Raw genomic sequence first — 18,782 nt, forward strand, 5'->3', positions numbered from 1 at the left:
ATGGTCTTTTGCTTCCTGTATTTGCTCTTTTAACTGTCTATTGGTGCGTTCATTCAATGCCTGCATTTGCTCTTTCATTTCATCGTTTGCTTCCCTTATCATGTTGATTATGTACATTCTGAACTCCCTTTCTGACATTTCTTCTGCCATGCTGTCATTGGATTTTATTGATATAACATCCAGATTTGTTTGAGGCATTTTCTTCCCTTGTTTTCTCATATTGTTCAGGTATCAGTGGACTGCAGAGATGTTGCAGATTTCCTCTATTGACTTATAATGTCCCTGAAGATTGCTAGTGTATCCCCTCTTATCCTTCAGTAGCCTGAAGTCTTAGAGGAAGTTGATACTTCGGTGTTCCCCTAGGTAGCTGCCTCTCTAGGGGTGGTGGTCTTCAGGTGGGGTATATTCCCTGCTAGAGGGCAGAGGTGCCTCTACTTGTTGACCAATGGTCATCCAAAGGGGAGCTAGACTGCGGGCTAAGGCAATGCCTGTTTGGGCCTGTGTCTCTGGTTTTACTGTCTTTGTGGGAAAACCTCACTCTGCGGGGAAGACCCACCCGGTGGGGAGGTCTCACTAGTCCGTTCCCCTCCTAGAGGTTCTCCTCAGTCCACAACTACCGCCTGTGCAGGGCAGCCTTCCCAAGCAGCGTTTCCAGGGGCCTGGACCTACCTCCTGGGCTTGGGAGCCCTGCCCTTCGCAGACGAGTCTCCTTTGGTGGCCCCTCCTCAGAGAAGCTGCCCACAGTCCTGGAACCTTCGCTCCACCCCTCAGCTGGTCTCTGTGTAGCTCTTTCAAGAAAAGGTGCTTAGATCCCCGGCTCAGACCGTGCTTTGCACCTAATCACTTGGCTATGCGACCCCTCCTCTGAAGAGTCACTTGGAGCCTCGTACATATGCTCCAAGCCCCAGTGACCCGTCACTCGTCTCTTCCTCCAGGCAGGTGTTCTGTGTGGGCGCTTGGAGACCAAGCCACTCACTGCGCACCTCCACCTCCTCAGGACAGCCCCCTCCCCGTTGTTCAGGCAGTTGCTGAATCCAAATAGTTCGCCACCCAACTCTTTCTCTGGCAGCCCCCGGAGCCCTGGCAGATTGGTCCAAAAAACCAAAAAACCAAGCGGTGTGCTGCTCGGCCTCCTCTGCAAGGTCTCCCACTTTCCGAGCTCACTGTTCCAATGAGGGTAGATGTGTCTTACTGCCTGGGCAGGGCAGCCTTCCCAGGGGCCCAGACCTACCTCCTGGGCCTGGGAGCCTCACCCTTCGTAGACGAGTCTCCTTAGGTTGTCCCTTCTCAGAGACGCTGCCTGAAGTCCTGGAACCTTCACTTCGCCCCTCAGTTTGTCTCTGTGTAGTTCATTCAAGAAAAGGTGCCTAGGTCCCTGGACCGGACCTTGCTATGCACCTAATCGCCTGGCTATGCGACCCGCCCTCTGAGCAGTCACTTGGAGCCTCGTACATATGCTCCAAGCCCCAGTGACCCGTCGCTCGTCTCTTCCTCCAGGTGTGGGCGCTTGGAGACCAAGGCACTCACTGCGTACCTCCACCTCCTCTGGGCAGCCCCCTCCCCGTTGCTCAGGCGGTTGCTGGATCCAAACAACTCGCCGCCCCACTCTTTCTCTGGCAGCCGCTGGAGCCCTGGCAGATCGCTTCAAAACCAAGCAGTGTGTCGCACAACCTCCCTTGCAAAGTTCCCCGCTTTCCGAGTTCACTGCTCCAGCAGGGGAGGTGTGTCTTGCCGCCTGGGCAGGGGCAGCCTTTGCAGGCAACGTTCCCAGGGGCCCGGACCTCCCTCCTGGGCTTGAGAGCCTCACCCTTCGCAGACGAGTCTCCTTAGGTTAGAGAATCTGCCCGCGGTCCTGGAAACTTCAATCCGCCATTTTTCGCTCCGCTTCGCTGTCCGTTTTTACCGCTCCGGCGGGGGAGGGGCGACCCGCCGAGTCACTGTACTTCACAAAGTTCTCTGCGTTCCAGGGCTACTGCCCCTTCGGGGACGCCTCCCCTATGGGAGAAACTCCCCGGGCGGCTTTGAGTTGGTCCCAAGTCACTATCTCCTCTTTTGAATCTTGAGTCCTGGAGCAACATGAAATGCAGCCGCCCTCTAGTCCGCCATCTTGAACCTCCAGAGGGTTTCTTCTTTTTTTCCCTATCACATTTCTTATCACAAAACAATATGCAGTCATTAAAGAATACTTGGAAAATGTAGAAGCACATAAAACAAAAACTATACTTCATGATGCCTTATGATATAATTCTCATACAATTCATCCATTAAAGTGTACACCCAAAGAAAAACAATGGTGTGATACATTTTTGTGTATAATAAACAATAATATTATGTTGTATTTTAATGTACAACACAACCACAATATCATTATTATGCCCTATAAAGTTAATAATTCCTTAAAATCATTAAATAGGCAGTTGGTACTTTTTTTAAACAGTTGTTTATTATGTAATTGATATGTGATCATTGTAGAAAAATTATAATTCCTCTGCATGGAGATAATATAACTTTTTAAATTTCTTTCCAGCAGATTTTTTTTCTTTTCTTTGTGGTGCTGGGATTCAAACACAGGGCCTTGCCCACACACACATGCTAGGCAAACTCTCTACTACTGAACTACATCTCCAGACCATTTTCTGGAGTTTATTTATACATGCACTTGTTTCTTTAAAAGCAGCATTATTGAGATATAGTTCTCATACAATTCATCCATTAAAGTGTACAATTTAACCTGGCATGATGGCACTTGCCTGTAATCCCAGTGACTCAGGAGGCTGAAACATGAGAATCACAAGTTCAAGGTCTTAATGGCAACTTAATGAGACAGTATCTCATTAAGACATTGTCTTAATGTGGCTCAATGGCAAAGCACCCCTGGGTTTGAAAAAAAAAAAAAAGTACAATTCAAAGGTTTTAGTCTATTCACAGAATTATGCCACCATTATCATAATCAATTTTAGGACATTTTCATTATTTCAAAAGAAACCCCAATTATCAAACATTAGCAATCTCTTTCCATTTACCTGTAACCACCACCACCCCCAGCCCTAGGCAACCACTAATCTACTTTATGTGTCTATAGATTTGCCTGTTCTTGCCATTTCATAGAAATGAATTATACAATCTATAATGTTTTATAACTAACTTTCACTTAGCGTAATGTTTATCATATATCATACTTCATGGTATAGTTTGTGCCAGTACTTAATACCATTTTATTGCCAAATAATATTTTGCACAGATATACCACTCCTACATTGCTTTTAATAAAAAATTACATCATACTAGTTTACTGCAAATGGATATGAGGCTTCTTTTTGAGTTGATGAAAATATTCCAAAATTGATTGAGGTAATGTACAATTCTAAGTATGCTAAAGATCGTTGAATTATATAATTTAAAGGGGTTAATGATATGGCATATGGGTTATATCTCAATAAAGCTGTTGTAAATAAAATTATGTCATAAAGGCTCTTCAAAAAGCCATTAAACTTAATGTTGTTATTAACATTTTATCATATCAATATGTATTTTTCTAAATGTAGTTTTGTGGCCATATAATTTTTTTTTAATGTGAAAGATCTCCTAGTCTCTTACCTCCAGATTGTTCCCAATGATTTGGTAATCATAAGAATACCATGGTGCCCCTCTCAGTGCCTGTATCTTTTTGCCTGTTTCTGACTGTTCCTTGAAAAAAAGGCTTTGAGCTCTTCCTGGTGCTATAATGTGTATTATTACTATAAAAGCTTCATTGACCTACCTGATGGTTTTCTCTCTGAATTCTAAATTTCTGTTTGATATCTTTATAATAATGTTCTTAGGATTTCTTGTATCCTTAAAAAGAAAACTTTACTAGGTTGAGTATCTGAATAGGTAAAGCTTCCTAGGCTAACTTTCTTTACTCACCTCAATATGATATTCAGCAAAATAGGAAATATTATTTATACATTTAGTTGTCTAGTACCGTTATTTAAGAGTGAAAGCAATCATTTAATTCACAGAAGACAATTTGTTATCAGTTAACGGTAGGAGTATCCACACAATTATTTCTTTTTTTAAACTTTTTATTTGTTCTTTTTAGATATACATAACAGTAGAGTGTATTTTGACATTTTATACATATGTGGAGTATAACTTTTTCTAAGTAGGAACCTATTCTTGCAGTTGTACCTGGTCGTATATTCATATGTGAACATAGGGACGTTATGTCTGATTCATTCTACTGTCTTTCCCATTCCCATCCCCCTTTTCTCTACCCCCCCACATTCCCTCCAGGTGAACCTCTACACCTCCCTCCCATCTCCTGCCTAGCCTATTGTGAGATTGCATCCGCATATCAGAGAGAACATTTGGCTGTTGGGTTTTTGGGATTGGCTTATTTCACTTAGCATAATAATCTCCAGTTCCATCCATTTACTAGAAAATGCCATAATTTCATTCTCCTTTATGGCCATATATTCTATTATGTATATGTACTAAGTTTTCTTTATCCATTCATCTGTTGTAGGGCACCTAGGTTGGTTCTATAACAGCTATTCTGAACTGCCAAGCAATTATTTCTTAACTAAGAGACCAACTAGTGACTTCTGTCAAGACAAGGCTCAGGTCCAAATGTACCAAAACATCCTCTATTTTTCTCTTTCCTTTTTATTCACACACACACACACACACACACACACACACACACTACTATATGCAATTGCATAACACCTTGATGTTGTTACAATGAAATTAAAAACACCCCAGGACTGGTAAATTCACCATTAATGCTGAGGTCGGGCTAGGGAACTCTGAAATACCTGTGCGCCCACTGCAAAAGTTTCTAAATGTGGCCACCAAGGACTTTCTTTTCCTTTGTCTACATTCTTAAGGATAAATTTGCACCTTGTCATTTATTATTTGTTTTCTGGCAAACAAATACTTTCACAAACAGTACTGCAGAAGAATTTGTGTTTTGAGGATAATGACCATTTGAATTTTTTGCTGTTTTCTGGAGTAACTTGCATTTTGTGGTGCATCTCACATGCACTTTCATGGAGCTGTCCCACCCCCATGCTGGGAAGTTGAGCCTCTGATGCGAGAGCCTTGCACTGCTGGGAAAAGAACATAAATGAACCTTAGGAGCTTTGAGCACTGTGACCAGGATTGGATGAATGCCACTTTTACCTAATTACATGAGATCCTGAATTGTGGAAACAAAGCCCAGTTTAAAAGAAATCAAAATAAAATACAGATTTTCCTCACTGACACCCTTTTGGAGGGGAAGAAAAGATCCATCTTTACCTCCAGCAGGAAACTATGGAAGCCCATGAATTGCACACAAGGAATGCACATTAATCAGAGTGTCAGTAGCAATCATAAATTTTGACCTGCTAACTGGCCTCAGGAGAGTAAATGAGTCATTTGTACCAGAGCAGAGCTCCTGTAGGATGCTTGCTGCAAGCCGTTTGAGCAGAATGCCAGGTAGAAGCCTAGGCCTCTCACAGGACTGAGGCCTTTGGGACAGATAGGTTTGCTGCTACTTCAGGCATGCCAGCGATTCTGTTTTGCTTGGATATATGTTTACTATGGCGTAGAGAATACATACTTGTCTTACATCATTTTATTCAGTCTTTTTTGGTGTCGTTCTTTTCTACCCCCGTTGCTTTTCACTTGTCTTTCATTCTTATCCCAGAGCCTCCCCAATTCTTTTTTGTTTTATTGTGGCAAAGTATACGTGACAAAAAAAATGTACCACTTTTAGCTGGGTGCGGTGGTACACGCCTGTAATCCTAGCTGCTTGGGAGGCTGAGGCAGGAGGATCAAGAGTCCAAAGCCAGCCTCAGCAAAAGGAAGGTGCTAAGCAACTCAGAGAGACCCTGTCTCTAAAAAAACTATAAAATAGGGCTGGGGATGTGGCTCAGTGACTGAGTGCCCCTGACTTCAATCCCCAGTACAAAAAAAAAAAAATTACCACTTTTAAGTGTACAGTTATATGCACATTATTGTACAACCTTTATCCATATTTCAGAACTTGTCCTTCTTCCCAAACAGAAACTATACCCATTAAAATACTAACTCCTGGGCTAGGGTTGTGGCTCAGTGGCAGAATGCTTGCCTAGCACATGCAAGGCACTGGGTTCGATTCTCAGCACCACATAAAATTAAAGAAAATAAAGGTCCATTGCCTACAACAACAACAACAAAAAAAAAATTAAAAAAAAATACTAACTGCTCATCTGCCCACTCCCTCCAGGCCCTTAGACTGTCTGTTCTCCTTTCTGTCTCTCTAGGTGCCTCGTGTGAGTGGAATCACATCATATCTGTCCCTTAGTGGGTGGCTTATTGTACGTAGCAAGATTTCCTCAGGGTTCATCCATGTTGTAGCCTGTATAAAATGACCTCCCTTTTTAAGACTGAAAAATGTTCCAGTATGTGTATCTACCACATGTTTATCCATTCATTCATCCATGAGCATTTGAGTTGGTTCCATCTTTTGGCTTTTATGAAGAATGCTGCTGTGAAGTTGATGTAAATTTTGAAGCTGCTTTTGAGGGGAAGGAGGACTAAGGCTAGAACTGAGAGTGAAAACTAGAGCATCCTGAGGTGAGGATAAAGCTGCTAGAGGTCATGCCTGTGTCCCAACCTGGCCTCCTGAGCTACTTCCCTTTACAGGACTTGACAATATCAAAAGTCAGTAATATAGAAGGAGGGGTTTCATCTACATTCTTTCCTATCCTTTTCTACTCTAGGATCTCCAAACTAGCTGCTGGTTTGACAAAATACAGCATCCATTCATTTTTAAAACACTAGAAAAACTAGGGCTAGTAGGAACATACCTCAACACGGTAAAAGCTATCTGTGCTAAGTAAAGGTCAACATCATTCTAAATGGAGAAAAATTGAAAGCATTCCCTCTAAAAACTGGAACAAGACATGGATGCCCTTTTCACCACTTGCATTCAACATCATCCTTGAAACTCTAGCCACAGCAATTAGACAGAAGAAAGAAAGGGATACAAATAGGAAAAGAAGAACTCAAACTATCCCTATTTGCTGATGACATTATTATATTTAGAAGACCCAAAAAACTCCACCAGAAAATTTCTAGAAATCATAAATGAATTCAGAAGGTAGCAGGATATAAATTTAATACCCATAAATCAATTGCATTCTGATACATCAGAGATGAATCAACTGAAAGAGAAATTAGAAAAACTATCCCATATGCAGTAGCCTCAAAGAAAATAAAATAATAATAAAAATAATTTGAGAACCAATCTAACAAAAGAGGTGAAAGACTACAGAACACTACAGAAAGAAATTGAAGAAGACCTTAGAAGATGGAAATATCTCCCATGCTCTTGGATAGACAGAATTAGTATTGTCAAAATGACCATACTACCAAAAGCACTACACATATTTAATTCAGTTCCTATTAAGGTTTTGATGACATTCTTCATAAAAATAGAAAATGCAGTCATGAAATTCATTTGGAAAAATAAGAGGCCCAGAATAGCCCAAGAAATCCTCATCAAGAAAAGTGAAACAGGAGGCATCACAAAACCAGACCTTAAATTAAGCCAAAGAGTTATAGTAACAAAAATGGCATGATATTGTCACCAAAACAGACATGAAGACCAGTGGAACAGAACAGAAGACACAGAAACAAACCCACATAAATAGAGTTATCTCATACTAGACAAAGGCACCATAAACATTTATTGGAGAAAAGATAGCCTATTCAACAAATGGTGCTGGGAAATTGCAAATCCATATGTAATAAAATGAAATTAGGCCCCTATCTCTCACCCTGCACAAAACTCAACTCAAAGTGGTTCTAGGACCTAGGCATTAGACCAGAGACCCTGTGCCTTCTAGAAAAAAAGGTAGGCCCATATCTCCATCATGTCAGCTTAGGAACCAAATTCTTCAACAAGACTTCTAAAATGCAAGAAGTAAAATCAAGAATCAAAAATGGGATTGTATCAAACTAAAAGGCTTCTTCATAGCAAAGGATACAATCAAGAACATGAACAGAGAGCCTACAGAATGGGAGAAAATCCTTCCCACCTGCCTCTCTAATACAGCATTAATTCCAGGATATACAAAGAACTCAAAAAGCTTAACACCAAAAAAACAAATAACCCAATCATAAATGGGCAAAGGAACTGAACAGACACTTCACAGAAGAAGATATACAAATAGTCAACAAATATATTTAAAAATGTTCAACATCACTAGCAATTAGAGAAATGCAAATTAAAACTACACTAGTCAGAATGGCAATATTGAGAATACAAGTAATGATAAATGTTGGCAAGGATGTGGGGGAAAAGGTACATTCATACATTGCTGGTAGGACTGCAAATTGGTGCAACCACTCTGAAAAGCAGTATGGTGATTCCTCAGAAAACTTGGAATGGAACCACCATTTGACCCAATTATCCCACTCCTCAGTATAAGTCCAAGGACTTAAAATCAGCTTGCTATAATGACACAGCCACATCAATGTTCATAGCAGTTCAATTCACAAAAACTAAGCTGTGGAACTAAACTGAGTACCCTTCAACAGATGAATGGATAAAGAAGATGTGGTACATACACACAATGGAAAATTACTCAACCATAAAGAAGAAGGAAATTATGGCATTTGCTGATAAATGGATGGAACTGGAGATTATCATGTTAAGTGAAATAAGCCAATCTCAAAAGTCAAAGGCTGAATGTTCTCTCTGATGTGCAGATGCTGACTGACAATAGACTGGGTCAAGGGGAGGGTGGAATGGAGTTTCACCAAATCGGACAGGGGAGAATGGGAGAGAGGGAAGATGTGAATGGGAAAGACAGTAGAATGAATAACTTTGCTATATTCTTATATGAATACACAACCAGTGTAACTCCACATCATGTACAACCACAAGAATGGAAAGTAATACTCCATCGAAAGTAATACAATGGAAAGTATGTATGATATGTCAAAATACATTCTACTACCATGTATAACTAAAAAGAACAAATAATTTATAAAAAACTAGCTGCTGAAATCCTGTCCCTGGTAGTTGACCTTACCTTTAAAGTAAGGACTAACTTGGAAAATCAGGAGACTTAATTCTCAAAATACCAAGAAGCGTTTAGGGCAGAAGCATTTTGGCATTGTTTTGTTTTTTATCCTCACGTATGCCTTCATATATGGCCAGTAAAGAGGAGGGATTTTTGCCAACAAAAGACTGTTGTTGAGATCATTCGTCTTTACGATATATATTTATATGAGTATATTAAACTTTGTAACTGCTTTCAAGCATGAACATAAAATCACTAATGCAAACACAATTAACTAATGAAGAAGGGGACACATGCTACTAAATTTCAATGTTAACTGATACCAGTGTGCCAAATTATCTTTTCACTCTTTAATATAAACCAGCAACAGCCATCAGATACTTTTTTTTAAAGTCAGCTATTTCAGATAATAAACTTTTAACCAGTTAATTCTGATATGAAATAATAGGTAAAAAATGGTTCTCAGTGACTTTCACATTTCTTCATCCATAGGTATTTTTCTGTATACAGTGTAGGTTCCCCAGTGTCCTGGAGATTGTCATGGTAGGCAAACAGCTTACTCTACATCATATTTTGATCCTACTGGCATTCTGGGTCTAAATTGGGAGGAAATGTTGATAATTCAATTTCTGAGTTCTTGTGGCCTGAGTGAATTTATGTCCCAGTTTAATAACTTACCCCCTCTTTTTCAGGAAAGAAAAACAAAGACCACTGCCTAGAAAGTGTATTAAGCATACTACTTTATCCTCAATAGATGTGACACTAACCTGTCTTGTTCATAGTGGGAGGGTTTTCTGTTCTGAAATACTTTACAAATAAAAAGGCCAAATATAACGTTTCCAATTCATAGTTACTACAGTCATGCTATTTTTAATCAGAGGTTTACATTTACAGAATAAAAATGTCACAGGAATGTTTAATGTGTGATTATATTTTACTTAAATTCTGGTTAAAGAGCTTCTGAAATTATATTTTCTGTGAGATGACAGACCTACAATTCCAAACATGGAATACTTAAAGACAGAAATGGAAGTGTTCTTTCCCAGGAATCCTGATACATTATTTGCTATTTTGCAAACTTACTTGTGGTTAGGTAAGAATATTCTTAATACATTTTCGTACCTTTTCAGCCATGCAAAGGAACAAATAAAATGACCCCATTTGATAATAAGTAGAAAGCAGCTGGAGTCAGCACTCAGAATTCCAGGAAAATCAGCTTGGCATGAGTAATTAAGGCAACAGTTTTCAACCTTGGCTGCATAAAAGAATCCCAGGCATCAGCATTTTTAAATCTCCCCAAGTGAACCCAAGTCAAGGCTAAACACCACAGGCTAAAGAGGAATGGAAAAGGGAAACTGAGGAGAGTATTATGATGCCCCCACAATAAAACTTCAGCAAAAAGGAGTTGAAATCATGTGAGATGCAAAATTTTAAATTAGCAACAAGGGGGAAGATTATTTTTAAACCTAGAAGACTCTAAACTCCTCAAGACTAAGGCCACAGCAATCAAACAGCAATGGGTGAGAGAAAACACCCTCAAAAACAGTGGCACACCCAAACTGGTCATTTTTTCACGGTATTGGTTATGATCGCATCTTCCCAAGGGCAAGGTACTGTTTATGTTCACATGTGAACTACAATGATCTGCTTTAAATGTGGAAGTTAAAGGAGCCTGACCATGTCATCTTCTGTCTGTAGGAATAGATAATCTCTATGAGAGGGCGCTTCACATCCGCAAACTCCTCCTGACCTTGCCCAGGTCGGTCCTTATAGTGATGAGGTACCTCTTTGCCTTCCTCAATCAGTAAGTACCCTAATGCTCTGTCAAAATGCCCATCTGAATTCTGTATGTGTTCCTGAATCCTATAAAATGTACGTTGGGTTCCATTTATCAGCAGAGTAGAAGAGAAAATGATTGACTATAGACTGAAGGTACATTTTTCTCAACAGATCAAAGTCTTTGTGTGATAGACAGATGAAAAATCTACCTCAGATCCAAAAACTAATGCAAAAATATCCAAACACTACTAAAAAAAAAAAAAAAAAAAAAAAAAAAACTTCTAGTGAAATGTATGTTTTTTCAACCTCCACCCAAAACTGGTATTTTTTTTGTCAAAATGATGTAAACTGCCTGCTCATTCCAGAAAGTTTCTGTGATTTTTTAATGTCATAGTCAAAGATATAAGAAAATCATAGATGAGACTTATACATAGAACCAAAGAAGAATTTCTGCAAATGCACTATAATAAGACCTTGTCAAGAAGAAAAATATTTCTAAAATATTCTCTAAAGTAATGTAACAAATCTTAAAAGTCTCTGCACAATTGTCAGAGAAACTTTACTCTTAATTTAGGCAACTTGATTTTCAGTTGTTATTTCCTGATGTATAGGCTCCATTATAAGAATATCTTCCAGGAGTTCTATTGAAGAGCCCCCTTGCTGTGCAGCATTTCATTGAAGCAGTTGGAAATAAAGAAATCCAGGGGGAGTCAACATGTTGAGTAAGCTGGCATGCATTCTCCCTTCCTAAAATTAGGATATTTTCTCATCTCTATTTCACTGGAGGTTTTGCATCCTCAAAAGCCATCGAGATGTTCTACAACCCTACTGACTAGTCCTGAAATCACACCCACTCAGGTTGACCCCAAGAACCAAATTCCATACAATGCTGACAGGGAACCAAACAGAAGGGGGCTCTACTGCTGACCCTATCGTGCCTAGAACATTCCCAAATGACATAGAACCCATGTACAGAAGTCACTACTAAAAAAAAAAGTCACTCCTGGAAATTAATGGTATTCAGAGAGATGCAAACAACTATATTTAGGTTAGGTAGAGGCTCTCCATTTAACCTTTAAATAAGCCTAGTCACCCAGGCAGCTGTAAAAACCCGGGGCCTTGCCTTCTTTACTTTTAATTGCATATGTTGTACGCCCCCTCACCTGTACCCCCAGGATGGCCTGCCCTACATTACTGCTGGCCCTCCCCATGCTGTTCCTACCAAATTTCCCTGTGAACCAATGAGCCACAATGAACTAGGAAAGCAGTCTGTTAGTTAAGAAAGTTCTCAAAACCTGAATCTAACGCATCATGAGTCTCACCAGAAAGACAATTGCAGCAGGGGTCAATCAGCTGGCATTGCTTGTAGTGATTCTCCCTGCAGTTGTTCCTGGCTTCCTGAACCTGCCTTCCTGTGGAAACAGGGGTCCAGGGTCTAGGGTAGGATGCTTGGAACAGGAAGAAGGGAAAAAGAGATTGTAGGGTAGGGGTTTAACTCAGTGCTAGGATGCTTGCCTAGTATGTGGAAGACCCTGGGTTCAATATCCACCACTGCAAAGAATCAAAAAAGAAAAAAAAGCAACAAAAAGAAAGATTAGCCATTCTTTTTCACTGTAAAATCAAAACTTGAAAATAGCATTTCTTTATATCAGATTTTTCTCTTCCAGCCAGCACTAAAAGAAAGATTAAGTATGAGTCTCCCTGCTGAGCTCAAGTGTGTCTCTTGAAAATTAGACCATTCTTGTTCTGAATCTCACCTCTCCATCCTGCCCCCGTTTTTAAGATGGTGTGTAACATGATCATTTGCTCTGTTACTGTGAACTTTTTGTAAGATTGAATGTTTGAGAAATGGCAGAAGGGAAAGACATATGTTAGCTATGGAAATTATGCCTTTGTATTTTCTACTTTCTAGACTATCTTATTTCCGAGAAAGGGTAAAGTATCGTGTCAGGTGGTGTCTCCGTTTCTTTGTGTCTGTCATCATCTCACAAAGGTAGTTGAGTCTCCTTTTTCTCCTCCCATCTGTCATCTGTTCACCTGGATTTTACATTTCCTTTCAAGGTTGACATTCTATATACTGAGAGAGAGCATCTCAAAACTCTCCCTAGAACAGCATCTTGCCCGTGGATTAGAGGCATGGTGTTAAAGAGCTGGCGTATTTTGACCTGCCTGTAAAAAGTATTTCATAAATGTCCATTGGATTTTGTTTATAAATTGGTACTGAACACCGGAAATTTCCCCAAAGTTTGCCCCCTCCCATGGAATGAGAGAATCAAGGATTCTGTTCCCCTTTTCTGGCACGTCAGTGTTTTTGTGACACTGGTTGTCAGTTAGTGTTGGTAGACTTAGCCAACAGCAGATTTGAAAGCCTGGAGTTATTTGTTTCCTTTCGGTAGTTACAAAGAAAAGGGACTTTGTTTTCTACTAGGCTTTCCTCAAGGTTTATAGAAGAAAACTGAAATCTGAGGTATTTTTAAGTGGTGTGAAGGCAAATTTCAAGGCATACATAAAGTTTTATGGATACCGTACTGTCTCTCCCAAATTTACTTTAACAGCATTCAGAGCCTGACCATGTACTTACAAATAAAACTCATGGACTCGATTCTGGTCGCCATTGAAGTGAATACTATACAAAACTCTCTTATGATGTGGAAAAACACCACTTAAAATTAAGTAAATTTTCCCCTCCCAGTTTTTACCTAGTAGAAGATCATACCTCATTTTACTTTCCTTAGAGTTCAGTGAGTCAACTTTAAGTCAGTTGAAATATCATTTTATTCTTTTTTTTTTTTCATTTTATTCCGATAACAAAACCCAAGTAAAATATTTTAGATCCCTGTTTTCTTTCTTCCCCTTGTTACTTTACAACTTCTTTCTTGCTTTCCTTCAGTCTTTCACAGTATAGCGATGAGAACATGATGGACCCTTACAACCTGGCCATTTGCTTTGGCCCAACATTGATGCCCGTCCCAGAAATACAGGATCAAGTGTCTTGCCAGGCTCATGTGAATGAAATCATCAAGACCATCATCATCCACCATGAGACTATATTCCCAGACACTAAAGAACTGGATGGCCCTGTTTATGAGAAATGTATGGCTGGAGATGACTACTGGTAAGTCCAAGCATTTTAGTCTTTCCCCACCAAAAAAAAAAAGGAAAAAAGTATAGATATCGATCATCTGAATTAGGTAAATGAATTGCCTATAAATCACCAATTTTAAAAAGGGAAAAGAAAAGGAAGAAGCAGTAGCAGTAACATTCACAATGTTAGTCTACCAAAATCCACAGCAACACTGGCTTTTTACTAGGGAAATTCATAGTCATCCCTCTCTTTTCCCCAAATCTTACATTTTCTTAGATAAACCTACCTTATTCTTGTGAATTTTGTAAATAATAAAGGTTTTGATGCTATAGAGAACTTTATTAATTTTTATTATTACATTAAGTCCAGAAAGATGACTGATTAAATTAGCAGATTACATTTTTCTTTTTTTTTTTTTTTTTTTTTTTTTTTGGTACCAGGGATGGAACCCAGGAGCACACTTAACCACTGAACCACATCCCCACCCCTTTTTTGTATTTTATTAGAGACAAGCCCTCACTAAGTTACTGGCTTTGAACTTTTGATCCTTCTGCCTCAACCTCCCAAGCCTCTGGAATTATAGCTGTTCTCCACTGCATCTGGCACATTTTTTATTCTTAATCATGTATTTTAGATTCCATATAACATATTTTAGACTCATTTTAAAGGGGCTTTGTCAATGAAGTGGATATTTATTCTTATTTTCACTTTCACCCTTACTAATAAATATTATTCTAATCAATTATAGTAATAAAGGTTAAATTTATTATATTCATATATTTGGGGAATAAAAAATTTTAATATGACAGTATAAGCACCCCCTAGTAAAGTATAGATATGGAGAAAGTATAGTCAATTGAATAATCCCAAAGGTAAGAAACCCTGAAATGTTTGTGCTATTTGATACTTGAAATGTGAGTTTTAACAAGTTTCTGAGAAATTATATTAAATTATATTCCTTGAACCCCTGTTATATGCCAGTTACTCAGTGTACATGATCTCTTGTATTTATCATAAACATTCTACCATGTTAACTTAGAGAGGCTAGTAAGCCTGCCCAGTGATAAGCAGTAACTGGAAGAATCCAGCTGTCCTAGTCCATTCTGCTGCTGTAACAGAATGCCACAGATTGGGTAACTTATAAAGAAAAGAAATTTACTTCTCACAGTTCTGGAGACTGGAAAATCTAACATCAAGATCCTGGTATCTGTTAAGGGCCTTCTTGCTGCACATGGTGGAAGGCATCAATGACAGAAGCAAAGGAGTAGGTGTGATCAGTTCTCTCTTCCTCTTCTTGTAAAGCCACTAATTCCATCATGCCCTCCCATCACCTCATGAACCCTAACTACTTTCCATAGGCCCCTTCTACAAACACCATCAACATGTGAATTTGGGGATTGTTTCCAACACATGAACTTTGGGGGACACACTCAAATCATAGCACCAGGTACATCTGATTCCAAAGCCCACTGAAGTCTTTCCACATAGCAGCCTCCTTCAAGAACTGTCTGAGCAGCTAGGACTCAGCAGCAGCTGGAAATAAACTTGTCTAAATTCTTCATTCTGGACCATTCTTAGGACACTGTGTTTCCCCTTTCCTTGCAGAGGATTAAGTAAAAGTGGAATCCATAGCTGAAAGATCAAAAATAACTGGAAGCATTTTTACTTGAAAGATAGTATGACTGTTAAGAAAACTGGGTGTTATTTCCAGACGTATTGCTTCCTAAATTAGCCACAAACCATGCTAAATTCCAGTTCTGTAGTGTATCCAGCAATTTTACACATGAAATTCAATTTAGTAATATTCACTTGAGTACTTATTATGTGCAAGGTACCTGACTAAAGCTTGGCTCTGGCAAAGTAAATGAATAAAACTCAGCCCTGCTGAGATATATGATTTTATTTTCAGAATCATCTTTGTTTTAAAGTCAGTGTCAAAGGCATATTTAGCATTCCCAGATATTTGGGCTGTATCAGTAAGCTCTGCTATCTTACTCATTTTTTCAAAGACCAAGTATGCAGAGATAAGGTCAATAGTATTTGATGTGTTGTAAACTAGGACATTTTGTGGTCACTGCTTTTCCAAACTGGGTAAAGCCTGTATTATAACCTTGCAGCCAGTAATGTGGACTTGAGTATGTCCTTTTGCTTATACATAGTGTTGTCTAGGGCATTGTTCATTTTAAACAGAAAATCAATAATACAATAGTTATCCTTGTCCCCCAACATCAGCAAATAAATGGGATTTCACAGTTACATCAGTTTTGTATTTGTGACCAATGCATTTTTACCTATCAGCTTATATTTGAGGAAAGGTAGTGGTAGTGTTAAAGGATAAGTTCTAAAAGAGGATAAAAATAATAATTCTTATATAGTTTAACACATGTCGAGAAATGATGAGAAAGATGCTATAGTTAGTTCAAAGAAGAAGTCAAAGAGTCATCAATTTATATGTAGTAAAACAAAGAATTGAATTTGCAAATACAGGCCTATCTGTGGGGCAATAATCAAACAGCTTCTGCCTGAATTCAACTAATTTGCTTTCTTTGGATAAGAGTTATTTGTAATATCATCAGTTTTCTATAGCTTCTGTCTTAATAGAATTGTAAAATAATCTAGTCAAAGATAAATGTGGATGAATGGATAGATATCACCATAGAATCAGATAATCAATGGAAGCTCTAGTATTCCACTGACAGATTATCCAGTAAAATTTTTTGTTTTGTTTTGTTTTGAATTTTTAAATTTTTTAAATTAGTTATACATGATAATAGGATGCACTTTGAAACAGCATATATAATGGAGTATAATTTCTCATTGTCCTGGCTATATACAATATAGAATCCCACCAGTCATATAGTTATATATGTACATGGGGTAATAATGTCCGATTCATTCTAGTATCCTTCCCATCCCCATATCCCCTCCCCTCCCTTCACTCACCTCTACCCAATCCAGTAAATTCTTTGCCATTAAAAGTCATATTTTTCCTTGAAGCAGCAGTTACTCATTTTTTAAAATTCTCCCCACTTTTGTTTCACATGAATTCCTATTTCTGCTCCACAGTGACAGCCCATACAGTGAGCATGGTACATTGGAGGAAGTGGACCAGGATGCTGGTACAGAGCCCCACACCAGCGAAGATGGTATGCCCTGTTGTGCTCATGCTACTATAAAACCAGTTTTTCTGTACTTTTTTTTAAAAAACAATTGGGTGCCCCAGGCTTCTTTGGTTTGGTTTAGTTTGGCTTTAGTTTGCGGTGTGGTGGGGGGGGTTGATTTTGCATTTTCCTTATTTAATGTGGAAGAGTTCTCTGTGGGTCTGGATCCTCTGTGTAAGTGTTCTTGTGGCCCTTGATGGGTGACTTTGCAAAAAATCTTCTGTTCTGAAGCTTATTTTTTTCATATGCTTCTTCTGCCTTTTGCTACACAGAGGTTCTTAATTTTAAAGCTGGTGAATTTATCAGTCTTTTCCCTCATGGTTATTTCACTATGTGTTATCTTTAAGAAATCCTTCTGTACCCTAAGATAATGAAGATAATTCTCCTATAGTCTCTTATTTTATTGTGATAAGAACACATAACATGAGCTCTGCCCTGTTCAAAAAAATTTACATGTACCATACATTGTTGTTGTCCAGTTTTATTCAGCAGATCTCTAGAACTTCTTCACCTTACCTTAGTGAAACTTTATTTCTGTTGATTAGTAACTCCTGACTTTCTCTCCCCTCAACTCCTAGAACCACCAGTGTTCTTTTCCCCTGTTCTACCTGTCTGTCCCTACATCATTTGATACCTTTTAATAAATCTGAATAGTTAGCAAGGTAGGATCTCTGACTTTTTCCTTCATTACCATTCTTGCCCCTTTGTAATTCCACTTAAATTTTAGACTCAGCTTTTCAAGTTCGTAAAAAGCAATTTTAAAAATCCCTGAAAACCTGTTAGGGCTTTGATTGCAGTTGTACTGATTTTATATATATTAACATGAAGAGAACTGATATCTTTACCATATTCAGCCTTCCAGTCCATGAACATGTTTCCAGTTATTAAATGTCTCCCAAATAACTTTAGACTTTCTGGTACCAGGACTGTAGCTCAGTGGTAGAGCACTTGCCTTGCATGTGTAAGGCACTGGGTTTAATCCTCAGCACCACATAAAAATAAATGAGTAAAGATATTGTGTCCATAAAAAAAAAAAAGAAACTTTAGACTTTCTGTAGAGATTTTTTTTTAACTTTTCTACCTTTTTAAGTTTAATACTTCATATTTTCAGTACTTCATTTTTTAATTTTTAATATTGACATATAAACTATCTCTCTTCTCTTAGTACCTCTTCAGCTATACACACAAATTCTTTTCTTCCTTCTATATCTGTTTCAAAATCATCAAGTGAATTTTTACTTTTATTATTTATTTTTAATTCTATATGTTCTATATACTGTTTGGCCATTTTTAACAATCTCTTGATTTTTGCTCATAATATTAATCCTTTCCATTGTTTCTCTTTATGTGTCTCATAATTCTAATATATATTCCTGGATTTTTGTTGGCTCTTACTCATTGGGTCTTATTTTGTAAATTTTGTAAATTTTTTTACGTATTAGGCTCATTTGAAGATAGGTTCCACCAGAGAGGGTTTTCATTTACTTCTACCTTGGGCACAACCAGCCTGGGACACCATCATTTTTAGTTTGAGGTTTTCCAGATCACCCAGGTATTGTGAATCTAAATTGCAGACCTGTTTGAGGGCTTGAATGTGACTGGTATTCTCAGAGATGATGTATTCCAAGGTTTGAGACAGATTATTTGCTTAGGAAGTGGGGTGGCTGGGAGAGTTCTAAAACTAAAAGTTCTAGAAGAACTAAATGTATTATGGAA

The 18,782-nt window shown here is 38.5% G+C and overlaps 1 protein-coding gene across 2 annotated transcripts in view; it reads left to right on the plus strand.

Annotated features, from left to right (window-relative positions):
- Positions 1-18,782, plus strand: part of Srgap1 (SLIT-ROBO Rho GTPase activating protein 1) — a 278,191-nt gene that overhangs the window by 238,061 nt on the left and 21,348 nt on the right. For both annotated transcript variants that reach the window (XM_047549489.1, XM_047549491.1), the window contains exons 16-18: positions 10,740-10,845; positions 13,711-13,935; positions 16,972-17,051. In XM_047549489.1, coding sequence (XP_047405445.1) covers positions 10,740-10,845; positions 13,711-13,935; positions 16,972-17,051 — 411 coding nt within the window. The remainder of the gene's footprint in view (positions 1-10,739; positions 10,846-13,710; positions 13,936-16,971; positions 17,052-18,782) is intronic.

Source organism: Sciurus carolinensis, chromosome 4 (assembly GCF_902686445.1).
Source record: "Sciurus carolinensis chromosome 4, mSciCar1.2, whole genome shotgun sequence".
In the NCBI taxonomy this organism is placed as follows: Eukaryota; Metazoa; Chordata; class Mammalia; order Rodentia; family Sciuridae; genus Sciurus; species Sciurus carolinensis.